At 35.6% G+C, this 22,121-nt stretch overlaps 1 protein-coding gene across 3 annotated transcripts in view; it reads left to right on the forward strand.

The window, feature by feature from the left end:
* The window catches only part of IL1RAPL1 (interleukin 1 receptor accessory protein like 1), a 693,820-nt gene that overhangs the window by 417,298 nt on the left and 254,401 nt on the right, over positions 1-22,121 (forward strand). For all 3 annotated transcript variants that reach the window (XM_027688869.1, XM_027688872.1, XM_027688870.1), the window contains 2 exons: positions 6,883-7,069; positions 8,397-8,550. In XM_027688869.1, the coding sequence (XP_027544670.1) occupies positions 6,883-7,069; positions 8,397-8,550 (341 nt within the window). The remainder of the gene's footprint in view (positions 1-6,882; positions 7,070-8,396; positions 8,551-22,121) is intronic.

The following is a 22,121-nucleotide window of genomic DNA, read 5'->3' on the forward strand; positions in this document are numbered from 1 at the left end:
CATTAGACAAAGTGTTGCCAGCACACTGAGGGAGATGGCCCTTCCTCTTTACTTAGCAATGGTGAGACCACACCTGTAGTATAATGTCTAGTTTCAGACTCCCTGGTGCAAGAGAAACACGGACAGCGTCCAGTGAAGGTGCATGAGGATGATCAAGGAAAAAGCGAATCTCTCCTATGAGCCCAGGCTGAGAGAGCTGGGACTGTTTAGCCTTAAGAAGAGAAGGCACAGGTGCATCTCACTGATGTATACACATATCTGAGGAGGGAGCCTGGCTCTTTTCAGTGTTGCCTGGTGACAGGACCAGAGGCAATGGGCACAAACTGAAACAGAGTATTCCTTCTGAACATCAGGAAACACTTTTTGCCATGATAGTGACTGTACCTGGAACACTTTGCTCAGGAAGGTTGGGGAGTCTCCATCCCTGTTTATGTTCAAAAGCAATCTGGACATGCTCCTGGGCAAGGTGACCCTGCTTGATCAGGGGTTTGGACCAGATGACATCCAAAGCTCCCTTCCAATCTCAACCGTTTTGTGATTCTGTGATTCTATAAATGAAACAAATTGGAGGAATAATAAAACTATTAACTTACAATTTTCCAAAGAAGCCACAGTACTGCATTTCTGCTGTTCTGGCACACGGTGCTAAGTAAGGTATAAAAATTATTCTTTTTCATGCTCATTGGTTCCCAAGAAAAAGCAAGTGCCATCATCTCCTGAATTATGAGGAGATAGTATACCTAGAGGCGTTTCATGCTAAGGTATTATCTCCCTACTGCAGTTTGTAGAAAGCTAAAAGGATTTTCATCTGTAAGGGTACACTTCACAGCTTTTTATACTTCTGTCTCTTTTGGTAATATACATTGATCTACTGCAGTGAAAATATTTAGTATCATTCTGACACATCTCCATTTTAGCACTTCATGACTCACTGGCCCAAAATTTTTTCACTAACAATCCTGGGAAGCCTTACTGAAATGAGTAGCTAATTTAGCACTAAATTTGTAAGTAGTACTAAAATATTAAATGTACTATTAAATTCAGACTAGTGGTAATCCATATTTTACTCACCATTTACATCGTGTGCAGTACAATGCTTTTTTGATTTATTCCTATTCTTTTTAACAACCTCTAAAATTTTTACTTGCAATCCATATGTAAGTGCTGTTCTCTGCAGGAATTTCTGTACAATATATTTTAATAGAAAGCTGTTTTTAAAAATTACTGTTATTCACGATGAGTAACATACAGGTGTAGTGTTAATGTGCTTTTAAAATCTTTATTTGGTAACTTTCTTGAAGCATATGCTCTCTCTGATTACTTTTACAATTACTGGAATTCCTAATATGACTGATTGATAAGCATGTATGTATAGACATAGATTATAGCAACAGATGTTATAAGAATATGAGACTTTTCTTTAAAAGTTATCTGTAAAAAAGCTTTCATTTCAAATGAAATGTATTTAGATTTACATACTGTAGGAGTACAGAGTTGCATTATAGAAAAATTTTTATATTCCTGAACCGTAAGAATATAGCTTTTTTTTTCTTTTATCTGAAAGGAAGTTTTAATTTCAAAGAAAAGGTTTGATAGGGAAAGTAGTTAATTTTATGTAATTTATGTAATTTTGCTTTCCATATAATTGCCAGTACAAGTTCTTAATTAAGATTAATGACATAATTGTGTCCAAGCATTCCTGAGAAAGTGATGTTTTATTAAAATCTGGAAATCAATATCAGATTAATTCCAGCTCTTGTAAAGGAATAGATTTCACTTAGACTTTAAAAAAGTCAATAACATAAACATTTACACATATGTTTTTTCTAGTTTACCCACAAAAGAAGCTTAAGGTATATTGAGGATAAGAAAATTAAATTCCCTTTCTAAAGGCTAATTTTTATTTAATTCTTATTGCTCAGAACATCAATAAAAGGCCTTTCACATCAGTCAGTAGCTCCCTTTAACACAAGGCAAGTGTTATTCTAATGCAGTTAGATTTTGTACTTTGACATCCTCTTCTGGCAGAGTTGGAGAGGAAACTTGGGATGGCAACATGTACTGCTTGTGTCAGAAGAAGATAAAATGTGAAGGTTTTGGCTTCCAAGGATGGAAATGGGCATTAAAACCAAACAATATTTTCTAGTGTGACTAATTCAAACCTATTACAACAAGTATCTTGCAGAGCATTGATATTCAAATAGTCCTGGAGGCTCGTGTGCACTGGGTTATTTCATAGTATCATGCACATAATTAGGTGACCCTCGAGGGAAGAAATCAGTGCTTATGTAATTCAATTGAGGTCAAAAGCAGTTTTCAAACTGGGTTGGCCCCCCAGGGTATGGAAGCAGGAGATAATTTCTAAAGCACAGAGGAAAATTCCAGCCGGCTTCTGTCCACCTCCTTCCACTTCTCTTCTCTCTTCCCCATGCCTGAAGCACTGCCCCAGCACTGGCAGCTCAGTTGGCTCCGGAAGCTTTGTGGAAAAGGTAATCTGTAATTTCAGCTGTCAGAGCCAGGGAGTGTGGGAGTCAACCATTCCAGAGTTTGGGGGGAAAAAACCAAACAAGAACAACAAGCAAACCAAAACCAAACCCACCAGAAGGGAACTTTGCATATAAAGTTTGTGAACTGCTGTCCTGAGCAAATGGTCCGGAAGCCACAGACTGCTGGGGGCATCAGATCCTGCCACCAAGGGGACCTCAGTGCATGATAGCAATTCTGGCTGCAGCATGGTATGCTGGCCTTCCTCACATACCATGTGGCCCAAGGCCTCAGGCATGTCCTCAAACAACCCCACTGCTAATGTAGAGGCTTTAAAAATTTTTGTGCTAAAGTTTTAAAGCTCACAAAGAGCCTTTGGAGCTACCGGCCAAGAGCACGAGTAGATTATCAATAACGTGTTTTTGTTTCTCTCTTGAATGAATGCTTTACTCTCCAGCTTTCAGGCATCCAAATAATTCTAACAGAAGTTACTTGGACTGAAAAAGGACAAAATTGTGTCTGCAAAACCATGAAAAAACTAATTAATGAAGTCAACAAAAGTTTTCCCCAGAAATGGGATGGACCATTTATAGAAAATGGATATTGACGTCAGTGGCTATGTTCACTTATTAAGATTTAAAACAAAGCTGTGAAGAAAAGAGTTTTGTCAGACTTTCTTTTTAATGTCCAGTTTATGAGGAGTTGGAAATAAAGTTACTTTTCCGACTCGGTATGATGAGGGAAAACATAGAAGAGATTTTTTTGGCTTCCTGTTTACTTTTCAGTTTGTTTACTATGGTAAATAGCATGATGGCAAATCACCAGAGTGGACAAGCAATGGGTAGAGTCCCAATTTCCCTTCTTCTGTCATGAATAGGGATGATGAGGGATGCTGCCTGGGGAGTACTGAGCTGTATAAATCCACTCCTGAGCTCTCTCTGGTGAGACTGAAGAGGAGATTGACAATAACCAGTGGTTTTTTTGGAGGAAAAAAAGCATAGTTTCATAAGAGTAACTCACCTGGCCCATTTCAGAGATGTATTTTATAAAGAAATCATGGTTTAAGTGCTTAGTTTTCTAAGCAATTCCTTTAAATTTAGAGGTCAATATTGCAAGAGCTTAAGTTTAGAGAAGCTGTTCTTGATCCATGTGCGTTCTCTTGTCTGTTTCCCCCACTGCCTCATCTTCTTCCCCCTCCTTTTCTCTCTATCAAGTTACCTGTTATTTTAACTTCTTTTTAAGATTTAAATGGACTTGTTATCTTAAATAAAAATCCCCAAACAGCTTCTTGCTTTCTGTTTTTGTATTTTGTACTGTTTAGATCTCACTATTGTAGTGCTTGAAAATCTATTGAATAAAAGAAGAAAATGGAAAGTTTCATTTATATATACTAAAAGGTTCTAACAAATGGTACACTACATTTGTGACTGGACTGATTAGAGAACAAAAAATTGACTAACTTGTCACTTCTTCTTATTACCATATTCAGAAAAAAAAAGGCAAACAAATGAAAGAAACCCCCCAAAAGTATCATGTGATGACCTAAAGCACAGTTATTTTAGCTAATACAGGTTATTAAATGCCTTTAGATCATGACATAAAGATTTTTGTACAGTTTTTTGTTTCTTATCTGATACCTCCATTAACAGAAATACAGAAAATTTTCTTAATTCTAACACATGAACAGTTTTTACCCTCGTCGGTATTTGCATGCTTGCCAGAGGGCTCTGCTGCCTGCTACCTTTTCTGCTACCTGAGAGGTTTCACATCTACTGTATCCTTCATGCTCTAGCTGTAATCAGCAAATTCACCTCCTCTTTCTTCTTCTTCTTCTTCTTCATTCCCACTTGGGGACTGCTTAATTTTCTTTCTGTATTTCAGTTCTGTGAGCCCATTAGCTTGGTTTCCTTTGCTCATACTGTTTGTGTTGCTCTGCCTTCTGTGTCATTCTGAGTTTTGTTTCAACCCAACACCCTTGGTTTCTGACACAGAGTATGAGATGAGTCATAATGACAGTGCAGTTTGTATTTGGAGTCAGAATAATAAAATCTGTCTCACCAGTGGGCATCTGGAACTTTAGGTTCCTTTGGTGATACTTTGGACTTTTGAAAGAAACATTCAAATTCTTTGTCAGCTAACAAATAATCCACCCAAAATTTTTTAGTACCTTGTGTCTGACAGTTTAGAAACATCATCTTCAAACAATGAACTTAAACATTCTGGGATATTTCCAAAATACTTCTCTTATGGAGCAGAAAGCCTTAGCTGCATCTGGTAAAGGATCTGCTGTTGCGATGGAAACTTGGATGTGCACCAGAAGGAATTCTATGTCTGGCAATTGACATTGTCACTGTTTCAGAACAGAGTTTTTTAGTAGATCAAAACATCAAATCATAATTTTTGCACAATGTACTCTGAATTCTGAAAGTTCCCTATGTAACAATTTTACTTACCTTGTTTTCACAGAGAAAAGACAGTTAAGTGCCATTTTTTGTTTGTTTGTTTGTTTGTTTTTCACCCTGCTAGGTCCTTCTAGAAATACTTAAATAATGAGGTTCAGTAAAATGAACAAAACATAATGCTCAAACACATAGGAAGGATCAAAAGAAAATATTTAAATGTGAAAATTGTATAGCCAAATACCTCCCTATATATTGCTCCCTGTCATCCAATAACAGAATCTTCTCATCTATTTAGTGTACTCTTGAACCTCAGAGCTTGATGGATTGTTCAGGCCTTCTCCCCATTTCCAAGGGTTAGATCTTTCAGGAGCAAAGGAAAAGAATTTTACCAATTTGGAAAAACAGAATTAGGCGACTTGTTATGATGTTTCCAAACCACATGATTAAAAAAAAATATTCCAAGTAGCATCCTAATGAAGGAATAACATAAGGTACATGAATGAAAAAGTGTCCTTTAAAAACTGGGTGATTTTTAATTGCATGTACAGGTAAGAATGGTGATCATCTCTTTAACAGCTTAAAAGCAGCAAGAGTGATCCATATTCGGTGAATTCATTCTTTGCTTTGCATAAAGTTTAAATAACTTTGCTTTATACAGACAGATTCTTGAACAGGATAATAAATTGTACTTACAGCTTCATTATAAGGAAATAATTTTGTGTATGTTTTCCTTAAAAATCCATGAACTAACTGGATAGCTAAGAGTCATTCTGTTCCAGAATTTACTTTCTAAGACTATTCTCTAATTTTATAGTGACTTACAGAGCTTCCCTTACAGGGTTACATTTTCTCTACAAGAATTGAACTCTAAAGTTCTTTGAATTAAGTATTCTTATTCTTTAGCCTTAAGCATTTCTGTTCTCTCTTATTGAACAGAGAAATGAAACATATTAAGAAATGGAATTTTGAGATTCTCCCATGTCTGATACACTGTTGTAAATAAGCAATCAGCTCATAGAGGCTGAGAATGGAGATAAGGAGATGAATGTTTCCTCGGTGTTCTCTGCAGGATCCTCTTTCAGCAGATCAAGGGTCAAATGCATTTACAAAACATTAGGAGAGAAATCTCGCATCATCACAGTGTGTTCCTGGGGAGTACTCAACTTTACACACTCATTTACTGCCCACCTGGAAACTCAAAAGAAAATAAATAAATAAATAAATTTTAAGTAATTTTGTCTCTGAGCCTAATTAAATCACACAGTGAAATGTGGGAAGGCAGACAATGTTTCCTACTCTCTGACTGCCTGGCTTATCAACATCCAGGAGCAGAGTCAGTAATAAGTTTCAGGAGAGAGCACAAAATAATGCAGGCTGTAGGTAATGCAGAAACAACATTTTGTCCTGGGATGTGGGGATTAAAGGCTAAAGTAAACAAGTTGGTGTGTGTTAGGTGGAAACATCCTTCATTCTGTGATTAAAAGGGTCACAAGACTCTTTTTAATTAAAGTCTGCAAAAAGGCCACCACTTCCCATTTAAGGAATGCTCAGAGCTGATGAATAGGTGGCTCTTGGTGTGGGGCTCTGATTCCAATTTGTCATTTGCCTGTACTATTACAGTATGATCCCTTCCTTCCTGAGAACTGCCATAATGGTGTCTGTGAGCAAGCTGGTTATATAGTTTCGCTGGTAAATACATGGATCTGTTATTGTTTACCTATTTTTTGGGAAATTGTTCTCAAATACACAGTAAGGACACTAATATTAGAAAGATTTTGATGAAAGGGAGAAATAAACCTTTAGTCATAGGGTAAAGCAAATCAGCGCCTTCTAAATATTGTAATTACTGGTGAGAAAGAAGCAAAATTATGATGAACAGCTATAAAATACACAAAATTTTCTAATTTTTGCTTGGAATAAAAAACAATGTCATGTGCATTGGCAATTATTCTTTTTTTCATATTAGACTTTTCTTTCTGTTTTTATTGCATTACAGAAATTCAACTTACTGTATGAAAGTGTCCATTTCTCTGACGGTGGGTGAAAATGACACTGGACTCTGCTACAATTCAAAGATGAAATATTTTGAGAAAGCTGAACTTAGCAAAAGCAAGGAAATCTCATGCCCTGAAATTGAGGATTTTTTATTTCCATTTAGGGAGCCTGAAATTCTGTGGTATAAGGTAAGGAATGCAAGTGATCTATACCTTCAACAAGATATCGTGCAGTGTTCTTTTGATTTTCATGATCTAGATGTGTTAAGAAACTTTGATTGTTTTAAAATTTGTTAAGAACAGACAGCAGAATCAATGATAGAGAAAAACGAACTAATTGAGAAAGAAATTCAAATGCTCCCTTTGGTAAACTTTATAAGATATCTGTGCGTGCTCTTACCTGAATTATTGGCTTAATTTTGCAGCATGAAATTCAGTGTATAATACCAAAACTTTGGTTTCTGCATGAGTTAAGGTTATATTTGCAAAAATTATTTCGTTTTTTTTAATCTTACTATTATGTACTGATTTCTAGATCTTTACTTAAAGGCTAAGTTCTTGCAAATAGAGCTACCTGTGTGTAGTGGACAGGAACTTCTATGAAAACAGCTTGAGTTCTTCAATTCTTGCTATCTACATTAAATACTCAGTACTCCAGTTCTCTATTTAAAGACCCCAAACTCTTCAGTAAATCGGAAATTTATGTTCTGTGTATTTTGCCTACATAGACCTTTACAGATGTCTGTGTATATAGGAAGTCCTAGTTTAAGTATGCACTGGTATACATTCTAATTATTTTTCTGAAGTCTGATAATTTACCTGATAACATAAATGCTATTAATTATGGTTTACAAGGCTATGCTATCTAATAAGGGAAATTTTGTGGCCTAGAGAGGTATGGTTCAAATTAACTTACAGCATATCTAAGATAGGAGAAATGTAACCAATTATTTGCTTATTCTCATCTTGGATTTTGTGTTTGTAATGCATTATTTTTGTAGATTAAAACCTCACATTTTCTAAGTTCAGAGAGCTTTGATTTTTAGATGGTTTTAGAAAGATATATATATATATTTCTCTTCTTTCTCATCATCTTCTGCTTCTCTAAATTTTTTAGTTATAATGTAAAAAAAAATTGTTAAGAAGAAAAAAAAATAATCCTTGCCTGAAGCTGCTGGCAGTATAAAAGTCATAGATCACAGGCATAAGTGTAATAGTAAATACATTAATTAAATGGGAACCACTCAGCAAACTAATGTCAAAAGAAAACCACCAAAGGAATCAACTCCTTGTTCTTGACAGAGGCACAAATATTAAATCAGCTGATAAAATTCCGGTCTTTTTTCTTTTTAATCAAAACCCAAATGGACTGGATTTTTAGATATTTACTGTATACAAAGTTTATGACTAGCCTGGGCTGTTGCCTAGCCCCCTTGGCTTTGAGCAGCATTGTAAACAGTGGTCCATTTTAAGTGTAACAGCACAGTCACTGAAGTGTTATATTATCTTTAAACAGGAATGCAAGTCAAAGACATGGAGATCAAGTATTGTGTTTAAAAAGGACACTCTTGTCATTCGGGAAGTTAGAGAGGATGACATTGGAAATTACACTTGTGAGTTAAAATATGGATACTTTGTTGTCAGAAGAACGACGGAATTAACAGTTACAGGTAATTACAGGATCTTGCTATATCTCCTGTATTTATACAAAAAATATTGAATACTGTGATTTGTGTTGTGTGTATTTGAGTCATTTGCACAGAACTTTTGCTGTGTGCCTAGATATGAACAGCTCATACATTAAAGCTGTACGAATACTTCACAGTGGTATCTGTAACACCTTGACAAGTCTGACTTCTATTCTGTTCCAAAAGATTGTGGGGAGCTCTTTCTTTTGACTGGAAAATGTGGTCAACAAACACGTAAATTCAGCAAGCACTACCTCTAACAGAAAATAAGATTTAATAATCTTATCATACTTCTTCATGTGATTAAATGCCTTGGGATTTAAAAATAGCTGTAGCAAGAGCTCAATAATATTAGCTCTATTTGTCTTTGGATGTGAGAACAGCTGTAGCCACAACCCAATAGCAGCAGCTCTGTCCCAGTGAGACCTTTGCACCTGTGTGACAGATGCCTGAGCAGGGCATGACTGAGGGGTAGTAGCATTATTCCCCTGGTATTCTGTCCCCACTTTCTGCAGTTTATAGTTCAAGAACTTCCTGATCTCAATTATCATTCACCATGGCTACCAATTAACCTATTTTCCATTAGTCTGATTATTTTTTTAATCCATTTAGTCTTGGCTTCAAAAACATTTTGAAGTATCAAGTTCCACAAAGTAATTATGTAACATAAAAAACTCTATAATTTAGTAAACAGCAATTGAACAAGATACATTGAATATAATCTGCATTTAAAACTACCATATCAATACGTAAAATCCATTATAGATGAAAACAAAATATATACTGTAATAGTGATGTCCACAGAACAGTATGAAGAATGGTCCACTGAATTTTCAATTCCTCACCAGACCTCCAACCTCTGTTTTAAAAATACGTAAAACATATAGTTGAACATACACCTAAGGTAGAAAATCAGCCTTTAGAATTATAGGATAACAATGGAAGACAGGAGTACATAATGATCTATGCAATGCTGTGTAGTTACACAGTAAATTTCATAAAAGAAGGCAAAATAAGGATTTTCTTGGAATGCTAGAGGTGAACTAGATCCATGTGGCTGACAGACACCTACATGTATGAGTTCTTGCACCTTCAAAATACCTAATAAACCAAGAAACAAATCTTAGAGAAATTATTTTGTGGGCTTTTCTTGTTCCTTTTCAGTATTTAATATACAAATCTATTGCATACCAGCAACTAGTAACACACTTGTGTTGGGCATTAGGTTGAATTGCTTTCTTTAATGGTGAAAAGTTTGTTTTCTCTTTCAATGTATCTCATTTGCCCTCTCCATTAACAGAAACTATAGTGAATTGTGGTATGTAATTAGATAAGTCTGGAAATACTATAATTTATGTTGTTTTGGGAGATTTCAAGTAATCAATCGTATTTATTTGAGCTCAATAACCAGAATCTTTTTGTTGTTGTTGTATAGAATTGATTTATTTGGTCAGTACAGGCAGGCAATTACTGTCAGGTGATTAACCTCACAGTAAACATCCATGTACTCTGATTGACTCTGATATAAAGAAAACAGAGATTCTTCGAGCATGTGATTTATACCAGAAGGAGGTTGTCAATTGTGTTTTACAATATATGATATATGGATTTGAAGAGTACGTATTCCCTCCGTCATCAAGTGATCCCTTCTGTCCCCTGCTCCACTGCACAGCAGTATTTCAACAGGCTCAGACTGACAGAAAAGAGAATGGGAAAAAAAAGCCAGATGCATGTTTGCATTTGTAGGAATAATTTAGAAAAAAATGTAATTCATCACTTGTAGTGTAGGTAGGAGTTCAGTATTTAATGTTTAACTAGACAGAGACAGAAGGAGACTTGGCTGATTTTGATGTGCTAAAAATGAATGAATGCATATGGAGGGAATTATTCAATTTCCACCTCTGCAAACCCCAGCAGATTTAAGGACAACCTCCAAATTAGTAAACTCCTTGGGTAGTACTGTAGGTCTTCATAACATCTTTATAATATTACGTGACTAAAGAGGACAAGCAGATTTACTTATAGTACTACTAATTTTATTACACCAATATTGAAGTTTTGATAAGACTTTTATTTAATGCTTTATAGGTAGAAATTCTGACCTTAGGTGCCTGTCATGCTTTCTCAGTGACCTGAAAAACAAGTTGAGGTGCCATGGACATACATTGAGGAATTCATAGAATAAATGGGGGCTGGTGGAACAGACTGTTTGTTTGATTTGGAAAAGGAATTAAACTTTAATTTAGGAACTCAGAAATGAATGTTGCAAATATCAAATTAAAAGTAGAGAATTAAATAGATAGTTGATTTCCTTACTGTATTAATGAAAACATAATTAATGGAAACAAAGCAATAATGCACCTCTCAGATGTAGTCTCAAACATGTCACCAGGCAGTGTCAATAAATGGTGATATTTGTGTGAACTGTCCCTGACAACAAATTCCATCAAATTTCATCAGCTCCAAAAGGAGTGATTTTTTTTCCTGAGACATTTGAAATTTCTCTACCAAAAATACTTTTTAACTAGAATGAAAGAAATTAAAAATATTAGTTATAACTAACAATTTGCATCAGAGTTTTCAGAACATGTGGGAAGTTGCAATTTGTTTATCAATATATAACATGTTTATCAAATTTGGATTAATGAAAGTAACTCTCTGTATTCCTTAGCATTAACTTTTGTGATAATGTTGTGTGTGCCACCATCACACACCCATCATTAGAAAAGTCTCTTGTTTTTTTCCATCTTCTATGTACTATGTTTCCAAGTATGTGTTTTGGATTGGAATTTGGACTTTCTACATTTCTTTCCTGGTATATACCACATTTCCTGTAGAAACAGAAAAAAAAGCCAAACCACACCTGTGATGAAAGAAATTCATGAGCCAGATAATTTTTATATATATGTGTGTGTGTATGTGTATATATATATATACACATACGTACATTTGTAGTATTCTCAGTATAAAGCTGAAGATCCACCTTTCTGCATTATTAGAATTGCCTAATAAGAAATCAAATAGTTAATTATTTTGCTAAGAAATCATAGGTTGTTGACATAATGGGATTCAGTGTGTTAAAAAGAGGGTAGAACTGGTTTAAAGCAGCATCCCTGACCTTTGTTCTACCTAAAAGGTAGAACAAGAAGAAACAAGAAGAACCAGGCAGAATATGCAGAGAGTAGAGTTACGCAATCACAGGGATAAAAATTATGATTTGGGGAAGCAGCAATATTTCAGTACACAGACTATCTCTGAAAAATTTTAGCTGAAAACTGTCCTTCACATTGTAAACTAAGTTTGGGCCCAGGCAATCATTTGTAGAAATTTTCTGAAGTATTTATTGCAAACAGTCTTTTGAGCAAAAGACAATTTAGGGGCGTTCTGTAAGTGAAATCAAAATAAAAAATGTACTGTACAATGTAGTGTATTAAGACCCCCTGAGAATGATCCATTGCTGAGTTTGTGGGGTAGGAGGCATGTTTTTTGAACTTCATGAGGTTTGCATTGGCCCAGTTGCAAGCCTGTCAAAGCCCCTCTGGATGGCCCATACCTTCCTTCCAGTGTGTGACTGCATTACACAACTTGGTGTCAGTAGCAAATTTTCTGAGGGTGCCCTTGATTGCACCGTCCATCACTGAGAAAGATGTTGAACAGTATCAGCCAAAGTACCAACTCCTGAGGGTCACCACTCATCACTGGTCTCCACATGGACAAAGAACTGTTGACCACAACTCCGGGTGTGGCCATACAGCCATACATGTCTCTCCAATTTGGAGACAGGGAAGTCATGCGGGAGAGTGTCAATAGCTTTGCATAAGTCCAGGTAGATGATGGCAGTGGCTCTGGCCCCATCCACCAATGCTGTAGCACTGTCACAGAAGGCCACAAGTTTTTTCAGGCATGATTTTCCCTTTGTGAAGCCATATTGGCTGTTACCAATTTTCTCTTTGTTTTCCATGTGCCTTAGCACAGTTTCCAGGAGAACCTGCTCAATGATCTTGCCCGACACAGAAGGGAGACCGTAGAGACTGTCTGTAGTTCCCTGGGTCTTCCACTTTCCCCTTTTTAGAAATGGGATTTATATTTCCCTTTTTCCAGTCATCAAGGACTTCACCTGACTGCCAAGATTTTTCAAAAATGATGGATAGTGTCTTAGCGACTTCGTCTGCCAGCTCCCTCAGGGCACACAGATTAATCTCAGGGGTCCCATGGACTTGTGCACATTCAAGTTCCTTAGATGGTCTTGAACCTGATCCTCTCCTACACGGGCTTAGGATATTCCTTCTCCCAGTTCCTCTATTTTCCTTTCTTGACTTGGGTGGCATGGCTGGAGCACTTGCTGTTGAAGGCTGAGGCATAGGAGTCATTGGGAGCCTCAGCCTTCTCTTTGCCCAGGGTAGCCAGGTCTCCCTTTTCCTTCCATCAAAGGAGAGGGCCCACATTATCACTATTCTTTCTTTTGCTTGCAACATATCTGCAGAAGCCCTTTCTGTTTTCCTTGATATGCATGGACAGACTCAATTCTTACTGGGCCTTGGCTTCCCTAACCTTATCCCTAACTTCCTGTACAATTCACCTGCATTCCTCCCAGGTCACTTGTCCTTTTTTCCACTTCTTTGAATGTGTCCTGTAAGTATTTTGAATGTGTAGTGACATCCAGAGTACTCTGAACTTTCTGGTGATCTTTTCAGATGAATGTGGCTGTCTCTCTTAAAAAAAAAAAAAGGAAGAATAAAATAAATTTTATTGCGCAGGAAAAGTTATGATGTCTTCAGACAATATGAGAAAGGTTAGAAACAGTTTTCTTTACTTTATAAGCACTTATAAAAAGTTCTCTTTCTAGTATTATCCACAGGTATTAAAGTAGAAGGTAGAACATCTTCACAGAAGTTTTTTGGAAGAACAGGGTCATATGTGTAAGCAACTGCAATACTGTAAATTAAGTAGTAGCTCCTGGATTCCTTAAGGCACACAGGGTGAGCCAGCTACAACCCCGGGGGGATGAGGCAGCAGGCTGTCTTCCTCACTGCTCTTCTCTCTGAGCAACTATGAAAGATCACTGACTTAAGGATCCCCTTTTTTTTTCTCACACAATGCACTTTGGCAGCCTTTCTGTCTCCTATGGGGAAACCACTGTTGTTATCTGTCTGTTAACTATGGATGCAATTATATATGTACATTCTTTTCAGTACTGATGTTGTGTATGCTTGTTATGATAAGCTCAGTGCTTTACACCTTACATACCTGTGTGCCTCATGGTGAAATATGGAATGGCTCATATTCTGATTTGGAGCTAAAGTTGAAAAGTAAGAATGGAATTCACACATTTTGAAAAAGGCCAAACTCACCTAGGTGATATCTATCTTATCTAAGTATAGCTGTTGAAAATCCCTAAGCCATGGTAAAAGGTGATATTCCCTCCTTTTAAAGAATGATAAAGAAAATTGCCCTTTCTTAGCTTAAATTACAAGCACTTAATGCCACCTTGGGTACGTCTTAAAAGTAACAACTCTTTTACAGCTCGAATTTTTGTTGGTTTGGTTTGGTTTTGGGTTTGGTTGGTTTTTTTCTTTGATCTTAATGGAAACTTTTAAATATTTTGGAAGATCTGTATCTCACACTGAAAATATATTATTGTCTAAGTGATTTGAATCAATTTACTTATTGTTCTGAGATCTGACTTAGAAATTACATGCTTTGCAAAACACAAACTATAGACTGATTAATCCTGCTTGTAACTAATGAAAATATTCACGTAAACAGCCCAGTTGATAGCTTTTTTGGTTTGTGGTTATGCAAATACACTTTCTAAAAAGTCCTGCAATGTACAGAGTCATATGTAGACTTTTATACTTCCAGCGTGGTCATATTAGCAGTTTTACTTTTGTATGTGGAGTTTCAATTAAGGCATACCTGCTCTCTCTGACATATTTAATTTAAGAGTATGTTCAGACTTGAGAAAGAATTGTATTTTACAGCATAGTGCCCAACACAGGTCAAAAATATTTTCCTGCAGTGTTTTCTTTTAATTAAATATTAAGTTTAATAATATTCTTTTTGTTACTTATAGTACCAAGGCATTTGCAAACTCTTTCCACTTTTGCAGGATTTCATTCAGATCAAATGAGGACTAGCCTGTTTCTGAGAGGGAGCGTACATGTCCCCACTGCAATAACAAATAGTTCTCAATGATGAACATTATAAAGCAAACAGACCCAATCAACCTTGCAGTTGGAGCATTGCTTAATCAATTCTTCCATGGCTTTTTTAGTTTTAAGTATTAAAATATTTTTTTCTGTTCTGTTAAAAGTAAGAAGCCCTTATATCTGGCAGATGGAATCAGAACTGATGTATAGGTTCTTACTCCTGAAGCTGCTACTCAGCCGCTACTTTGTTGTCTTTATTCATTGGTTAGACCCCTGAAGTGCCCTTGGAAACAACTCCAGCTGTAATGAGCACAATTTTAGATTTACAGATTTGATCATGTCTACAATCAAGCTATAGCAATACTAATTTAATGTGCATTGACAATATTATTTTTTTAATTTAAATTTAGCCTTCTTGGTTTAACAGATTTGTGCAATAATCTTGAAAGTGCCAGTTTACTCTTTCAATCTTCTACCCATGACTTTTGTAGTCTTTAAATTTTTTAGGCAAAAAAAGGAATGCAATTTTTCTGTTTCACAGTTACACAGTAGCTGACTCTTAGTGTTGCTTAAAGTCTGGAATATGTTGAATAAGCTTTGTCTCTTGCTTTCTGACAGAATTAGTCTTCATTAGCATAGTAGAAAATCTTAAATTACTACATGTATGTATGTATTTTTAGAGCTGAAAAGATCACTGTAAAAATAAATAGTATGAAGAAATAATTATGATTAAATTATATACATAGCCTTACAGCTTCTACATGTGGATTTTTATACATCTTTTGTGAATAAGAAAAACAAAAAAGTGAAAGGGACACACACACACATTTTGAAGGTTATAGCCTACTTTAAGTGGTCTGTATTCTGACTGTGTAAGACAAAATGTTCACCATTTTTTCTCCAAGATATTGGCTTTAATTTTTTCCAGGTGTGCTTCTCTTTCTCATTCAATACATTGGAATGCAGAAAAGTGCTGCAATAAGTATGTACCTTTTAAATATTAGCAGGTGCTAAATGAGAAAAGTGTAAAACATTAAAGAGGGTTGTTTTCCAAGCATTTCAAGCTTGAGCATAGACTCTGCATGTTGTTTGCAGGTAATGACAGGGTTGAGCCATTTTGAATGTACCCAACCCCTCCTTGCTTCAGCTGATCCTGATAGTTATCAGACCTGATGCTCATCCTTTTGTTCATCATTAATTTAATTAAATTCCAGAACATAGTCAGATAGAAATTCTATTTACCATTTTTCTGTGCAAAGACTAATAAAATATAAAGCAAACAATAGACTCATTATGAGAGCAGCATGTTCAAAATACCAACCTAACATTTTAAAATACATGAAATCCTGTAGATTTAACAAATACATGGCTGAAGCGTGGGCTGGATGGTTTCTTTTTTAATTAGAAATGAGTTATCTCTTATAGTGCAATCATTTTGGTATAGCTGAAAACAAGGGTCTGAATTAATTTCCTGTGTGCATTTGAGTAATAATAATCAAAATGTTATGTAGATATTTGATTAAAAAATTCTCTATAAATGTTCACTTAACAGTTTTATTGTAAATGGGTTAAGTGGGTTATTCAAAACCAGCCTTATATTAAAACAGCAAGGAGCAAAGCTTTATGTATTTTGCTTCAAAGGAAGTACAAATGATGTCATGTACTCTCTGTTATAGGTTGAAATTATGAATTAGAAAAGCAACTTCAGTAATTTAGCAAAAGAACGGATGCAAACGTTAAAGGAAGAGAAAATGTCACTTTCATTTTCAGCTTGATGGTGACCTGATATTTCTTCCTTTGCAAAATGCTGAATTGGGGTGCTCCCAAAAAACAACTTTAACTATTAGAGATTATTCCCATTGTGATCACTGGGTACAGAGAGCTCCTCTGGACAATAATTCAAAGAATTAGACAGAGCTGGGTGGTCAGAACTTATTTAATACAACAGTTTCTATGGGCTTTAGAAGGAGAGTTTTTCTCCTTAGATTTATGAATAACTGGTTCCTTTTGGACGATATGTTTACATGCTTGTCTTTCTGGACAATGTCCTAGTTCATGCATAGCATACTGTTCTTTTTCTGTTATTTGTTAAAAAATTCTCCAGGTCATGGCCACTATTTCTGAGTTTTCTTATTTTATTAACACTTTTTATGCAATGATTTTTTTTCCACTTCCCTTGCCACAACCTAGTTCTTCCTCTCTATTTGATAGCATAACTTCAGAAGAGAAGTGACCAATCTCTTGCAGCTTTTTGTGTGGACAATGCAAAAACAAGGCAGTTATAAAACCCTAAAATATACTAGAAAGTTTTGCATTCGGTATCTTAAAGTAAATTTCAGTATTTGCAAACTTATTTTATTCATCCTTTTTATGTTGTGTACCATGTCCAATGATGCCTTTTCTTATCTTCTACAATGTTAATGAATGGAAAAAATATATTCGGTTTGTGATAGTTGGACAGATGCTATGAAATAATGTAATTGATGATGCAGTCGTGACTTCTTTTGGAACCCTGTACTCCCTGTTGACAATATGGTGTCAGTAAAAGGTAGGGGGATGTTTTAATATGTGGTGATCAGTAGAAGAAATCTTAGTCTCTAATGAAAATGAAGACTTCCACTTAAATTAGATATGCAAGAAGTGTAGATTGTTACTGTACATACTGTTGTTAAAATTATGACAGTTTTGCTAATTTCTGACCACAGTGTTGTTATAAACCTGATGTCTTTTTAAACTTCTACTAAACTTTTTTCTCAAGACTTTTTTTCAGTTGGAGCTTTGTGTGTAAGGTTAAAAACTAAGATAAAAATAATAACTCCAAACAAATTTGTTTTTTACATCATTTGAGAAAAAAATTAGGGAAATGCCATTTCCTGAGTTATGAAAGTTTGTTTGTGTGAGTCAATTTCCCTTTCTTCATGAGTCATATCAGAATATTGAAATATAAAGATTGTGAGTGGATGTTGCTGCCATGATTCTGCTTCCAGTTGTTTCAGTTTAGTGGGGTGAAATTATTAAGATTAACTTCATTCGAGAGAGAGAAAGAAGCTATACACAAAAATGTTTACCAAAAAACTGTTTTAGCGACTACTAAAGATATAAAAGACATATAAACCCTTAGCTCAATAATATCTTGAAAAAATTAAGTAAATCTGTTGTTAAGGCACCCAAGATGCCTGTTAAACACCCTTTTAAAAGGTAGATAAATTACACTGAATGTTAATTTTTCACATTATTGCTATGGTAGCAGAAGACTTCATTTTACTTTTATGTTCCCCTAGAGTATGCTAAATCCACCAATACTGTTCTAACTGAGCATTTGTCATTTCTCTAGCTTTTCTTATAAAGCTTTAGATAATTTATGTGTACAGTGAAGTCTTCCAGGATGGTACTTTAATAAACCAGAGTCTAAAATGTACGATAGCATATGGACCTTGTCTTGCCTTCATCCTAAAAACAATCTGTACACATTCCTAAAAACAGTCCATACACAGTTAGACTAACTGAATATTTAGATTTAAAACGGAGAACATTTTTCCAATGCTTTCAACCTCTTTCAATTGGCTTAGGCAAATTCTAAACTCAGTGCTACTAAGTGAAAATATACTGATAATACATATGTTCAGGGAGAGATTCCAGATTATACATGTATCTGAAATCAATGCAATTGTTCTTAGAGGCAGAAAAACTTTGTTTAAAGAAGAAAAGGAAAGACACCTCATTTTAACTGCAGGAATATCACATGGGTACAGTGTTAGTAGCCTCAAAACCATGTAGATGGTATCTGAGATATATTCCACTATATTAAAAGAAAAACTTCTCTTTAAGAGTATTCACATCCTGAGATGACCTCAGAAATGTTGTTGTCTCCTCTTCACCACTCCAAGAAAAAAAAAAGCCTTTTTTTCATGGTATTGTCTCACAGTATCAATTAACCATCTAAAATATCATAGTATATAAACAATAGAAAAACAGTGCATATCAAATTTAAGAAACAAATTTTACTTTGATTTCTTTTACAAGTGTGAATCAAGACTGACATCTTAGTTTCTATGAGATTAATGTCAGTTTGCCCATCAACTTAACATAGCCAATATTTCATCCTTGGATTTTCTAGTTATGAAAGATCAGAACTGAAGTTAATTTTAAAAATTGAAATAAGTTTTCAAAAAATCTATCTCTACAGAACACCTTGATGTTTCATTGGTTATATGTCATGCAATTTCTTTCAATTAGTGAATACATTAGTTTTTTAAAAGGTTTAAAAATACTTTCTGCATGTTTTAGTAACAGGAAAAATGCATGATGGCTGTGTAGTGACCTTCCAAAACAGGATGAACAGTAGGTGAATTTCTTTTTTTTTACCATCGTAAAAAGGGAAAACCTGCCCATATATTTCTACATGACACTAAAATACAGAATTTAATTTTGAATCTAGCTGAAACTATAGTTCTTCCTAGTTTACTCACTTGGTGAATAGTTTGTTTCAATTCTTGTTGGAATCAGTATGGATATAACACCTACTGACTTACTGGAAAAAGTACAGGGCTGAAAAAAAGCGGTCAAGAGAACTAATATTGTATTCTATGGTAATTTATCAGAAAAGTTTAAAAATTAAAATATGTGAAAAATAATAGAGATAAAAAAATCAAAATTATATAATATTTTAACTTCTGATGCTTTACTAACCTGTGTAAGAGCTTAATACAGGAAAACAACTTCACCAACTTGTATTTTTTTCTCTATGAAGTTGATAACACACAATAACTGTTTGAATATGAAAAAGAAATTGGAACTAGCAATGACATTTTCCATTTCTTTAATGTAGTTTTTCCTTTTACTTTGAAGTATTATATTCACATCCTGAACTAGATTAATTTAAAAATATTGGATAATACTTCACAGAACCATGATTGAGGAGTGATATAAATCAGTCAATTTCCTCCACATTCTTTACACAAAGTGAAGAGGGAGTGTAAAAATTGTAGAAAGATGCCTGTGAGTTTTCTCCCTTTCTAAATCATTCTGTTTCTCCTCACTGCGTTCTTCCCACGTTAAACAAGAGTGTTATATTTCTGCAGACACAGGATATGACAAGAAACATTCTCAGTCCTTAAATAAGCCCTTTATGGAGTCCCTAGTCCCACAGCATAATTCTACTCAAGTTGTGGGAGGTTTATTTATGGTGAGTATATGATCTGTTGTGTGGTTGTTTTTTGTTTTCTTTTTCTAGAGGTAAGATTCCTGTTATCTAACTTAATATTTACACCCGCTGGCATATGAGCTCACTGCCCTTCATAGCAATTCCATGGCATGACTTGTATCCTCTCTATGCCAAATGCATTGAATATCAGATGAGTTGTGTTACACAAAATTCTACTTCCATCTCTTGACTATCCAAGGATCTTTAGTTGACAAACCCAGATGCAGATTTACAATATAAGTATCTAAATTATGTGAGTCCTACTTTAAGGTTCCATGGTTGTTATGTTTATAATCTTTGGAAATGGTAAGCTGGCTCTACATAATATTTTATTGTTATAGAACAAATCCAAAAATTCATGTTAGCTTTTCAAAGCAGGCAAGAACAAATCTGTAGTAGAAATGTGTTTTTTTTTTTAACTGAGATGTACAGTTGAAAAAAATAAAAAAAAAAGGGCAAGCTTTTGGGTGTACAAGGCTATTTTCAGATCTCAGGGGCTTACTATACCAGTTGGTCTAATAAAATATATTGCTTCTACCTTCTTTTACCTGAGCCATCATGTCTCAAGAAACATTACTATTATTATTTTTCATCGTATTTAAGTTTTCTTAGGATGGAACAAGAACATGCGTTTCTTTAAGCTAGCTGCAGTGTGCAAAATAAGTATAGGGGTTTTTATTAAAATATTGCTGTTTTGATTCATTTTGGCAGTTAGAATAAACTGTGCTTCACATGTAACACAGAGTGTTCCTTTTTCCATTCTGTGCTTTCTTTGAAAGTGATGATTGTGGTTACGAGACAACTGGAAGCTTTCCTTTCATACTTCACTATTCTCAATTCAATGGAAAATAAACATAAAGAAAAATGAGCCCTCGCTGAAAACAAAGGTTTTGGCTTGAGAGCTGCAGTAAACAGAATAAATGTTTTATTAGAAGTAGGTGGGTTGTGATGCTTCAGTGTAGAGATGGCAGATTTATTTTAAACTACTACTTCTGTTCAGTACTTGCGCATATAATAGGACATTATTAATGTTAATATCAATTGTCTTAAATGCTCAGGTGAGTAAAGAACCTGGGGAGAGATGTGATTTTTATTTTGTTGTCATATAGTTCTGCCAGCAAACCTTTTCTCTTGCAGACTCAGCACAAGACTGAAGTGTGACTTGCACTGAACACCTCCTGCTTCCACCGCAGCTTTGAGCCTGGCACTAGAGCCCAAGCACCAGCTGCCTTACAACATCCCATGCTGGACCTGTCCTAACATACCACCCCCTCTGAACCTGGCATAGTTTGTGATTTCAGTGTCCAAAACCAGCCTCTCTGACTTTGCCCAACCTGCCCTTTGAAGGCATAGACTAGAGATGCACTTTGGGTCTTGGTGTCACTTCTAAGATGTGCAGCAGCAGCAGCAACAGGAGGTACCTCTGAGGGGGCCACCCTGCCTCCCCACATACACTGCTGTGGTTGTTCCTGCCCTCCTGCAAACCAGCCATCTGCACATCCTACCCTGGGCAGAGCTCGGGTGGCGGTGGTGGACAAGCCAAGGCTTGGGAGAAAAGGCAGCTCTAAAATAACCCTCTGAAGATGGAGGCAGCAGGGACCTCTGCAGGCCCAAAGGGAGCACCTGCCTACCCACCCACCCACCCACCCACAGCCTCCAGCTCTGAGACACCACTCCTCCATGGAGTGGCAGAGCGTTGCTGAAATCCCATTTGGATTTTTCAGGTGCTTTGTTCCTTCAAAACGATTCCATTACTTTTTCAGAATTTTTGAGCTAGCGTTCAGAATTCAAAAAGTCACTCATGAATAACTTGGCAAAGGGCAAAAAATGCATTGTGATAAGCTAATTTAAATAGAAATAGGCTCATTCCTTTGTGTGGGTTGCATATGTGTTTTGGTTGTTTTTTTTTAAATATCTAGATTTTTATGAGCAAATTCAGTTTCCTGAGGAGCTACTCTGACACCATCAGGCAAAAAGAAAAATTAAGGCTAGGTGAAGTGATTGTCATTTTCATACAGCACCAATCCAGACTTTTTGATCACAATTGAGGAATGACAGTTTCTTAGGATGACTGGGAGGACAGGAACAGAGATTAGGGAAGAAAAGACACTTGAAAAATGTGGATGATGAGATATTTGCTGGAAATTATGTGATCACAACAGGAGAAGCATTTATTTTTTTCCCTGCTCTTGTGCACGAGT

Source organism: Neopelma chrysocephalum, unplaced genomic scaffold (genome assembly GCF_003984885.1).
Source record: "Neopelma chrysocephalum unplaced genomic scaffold, ASM398488v2 Primary Assembly neopelma1_76, whole genome shotgun sequence".
Classification (NCBI taxonomy): domain Eukaryota; kingdom Metazoa; phylum Chordata; class Aves; order Passeriformes; family Pipridae; genus Neopelma; species Neopelma chrysocephalum.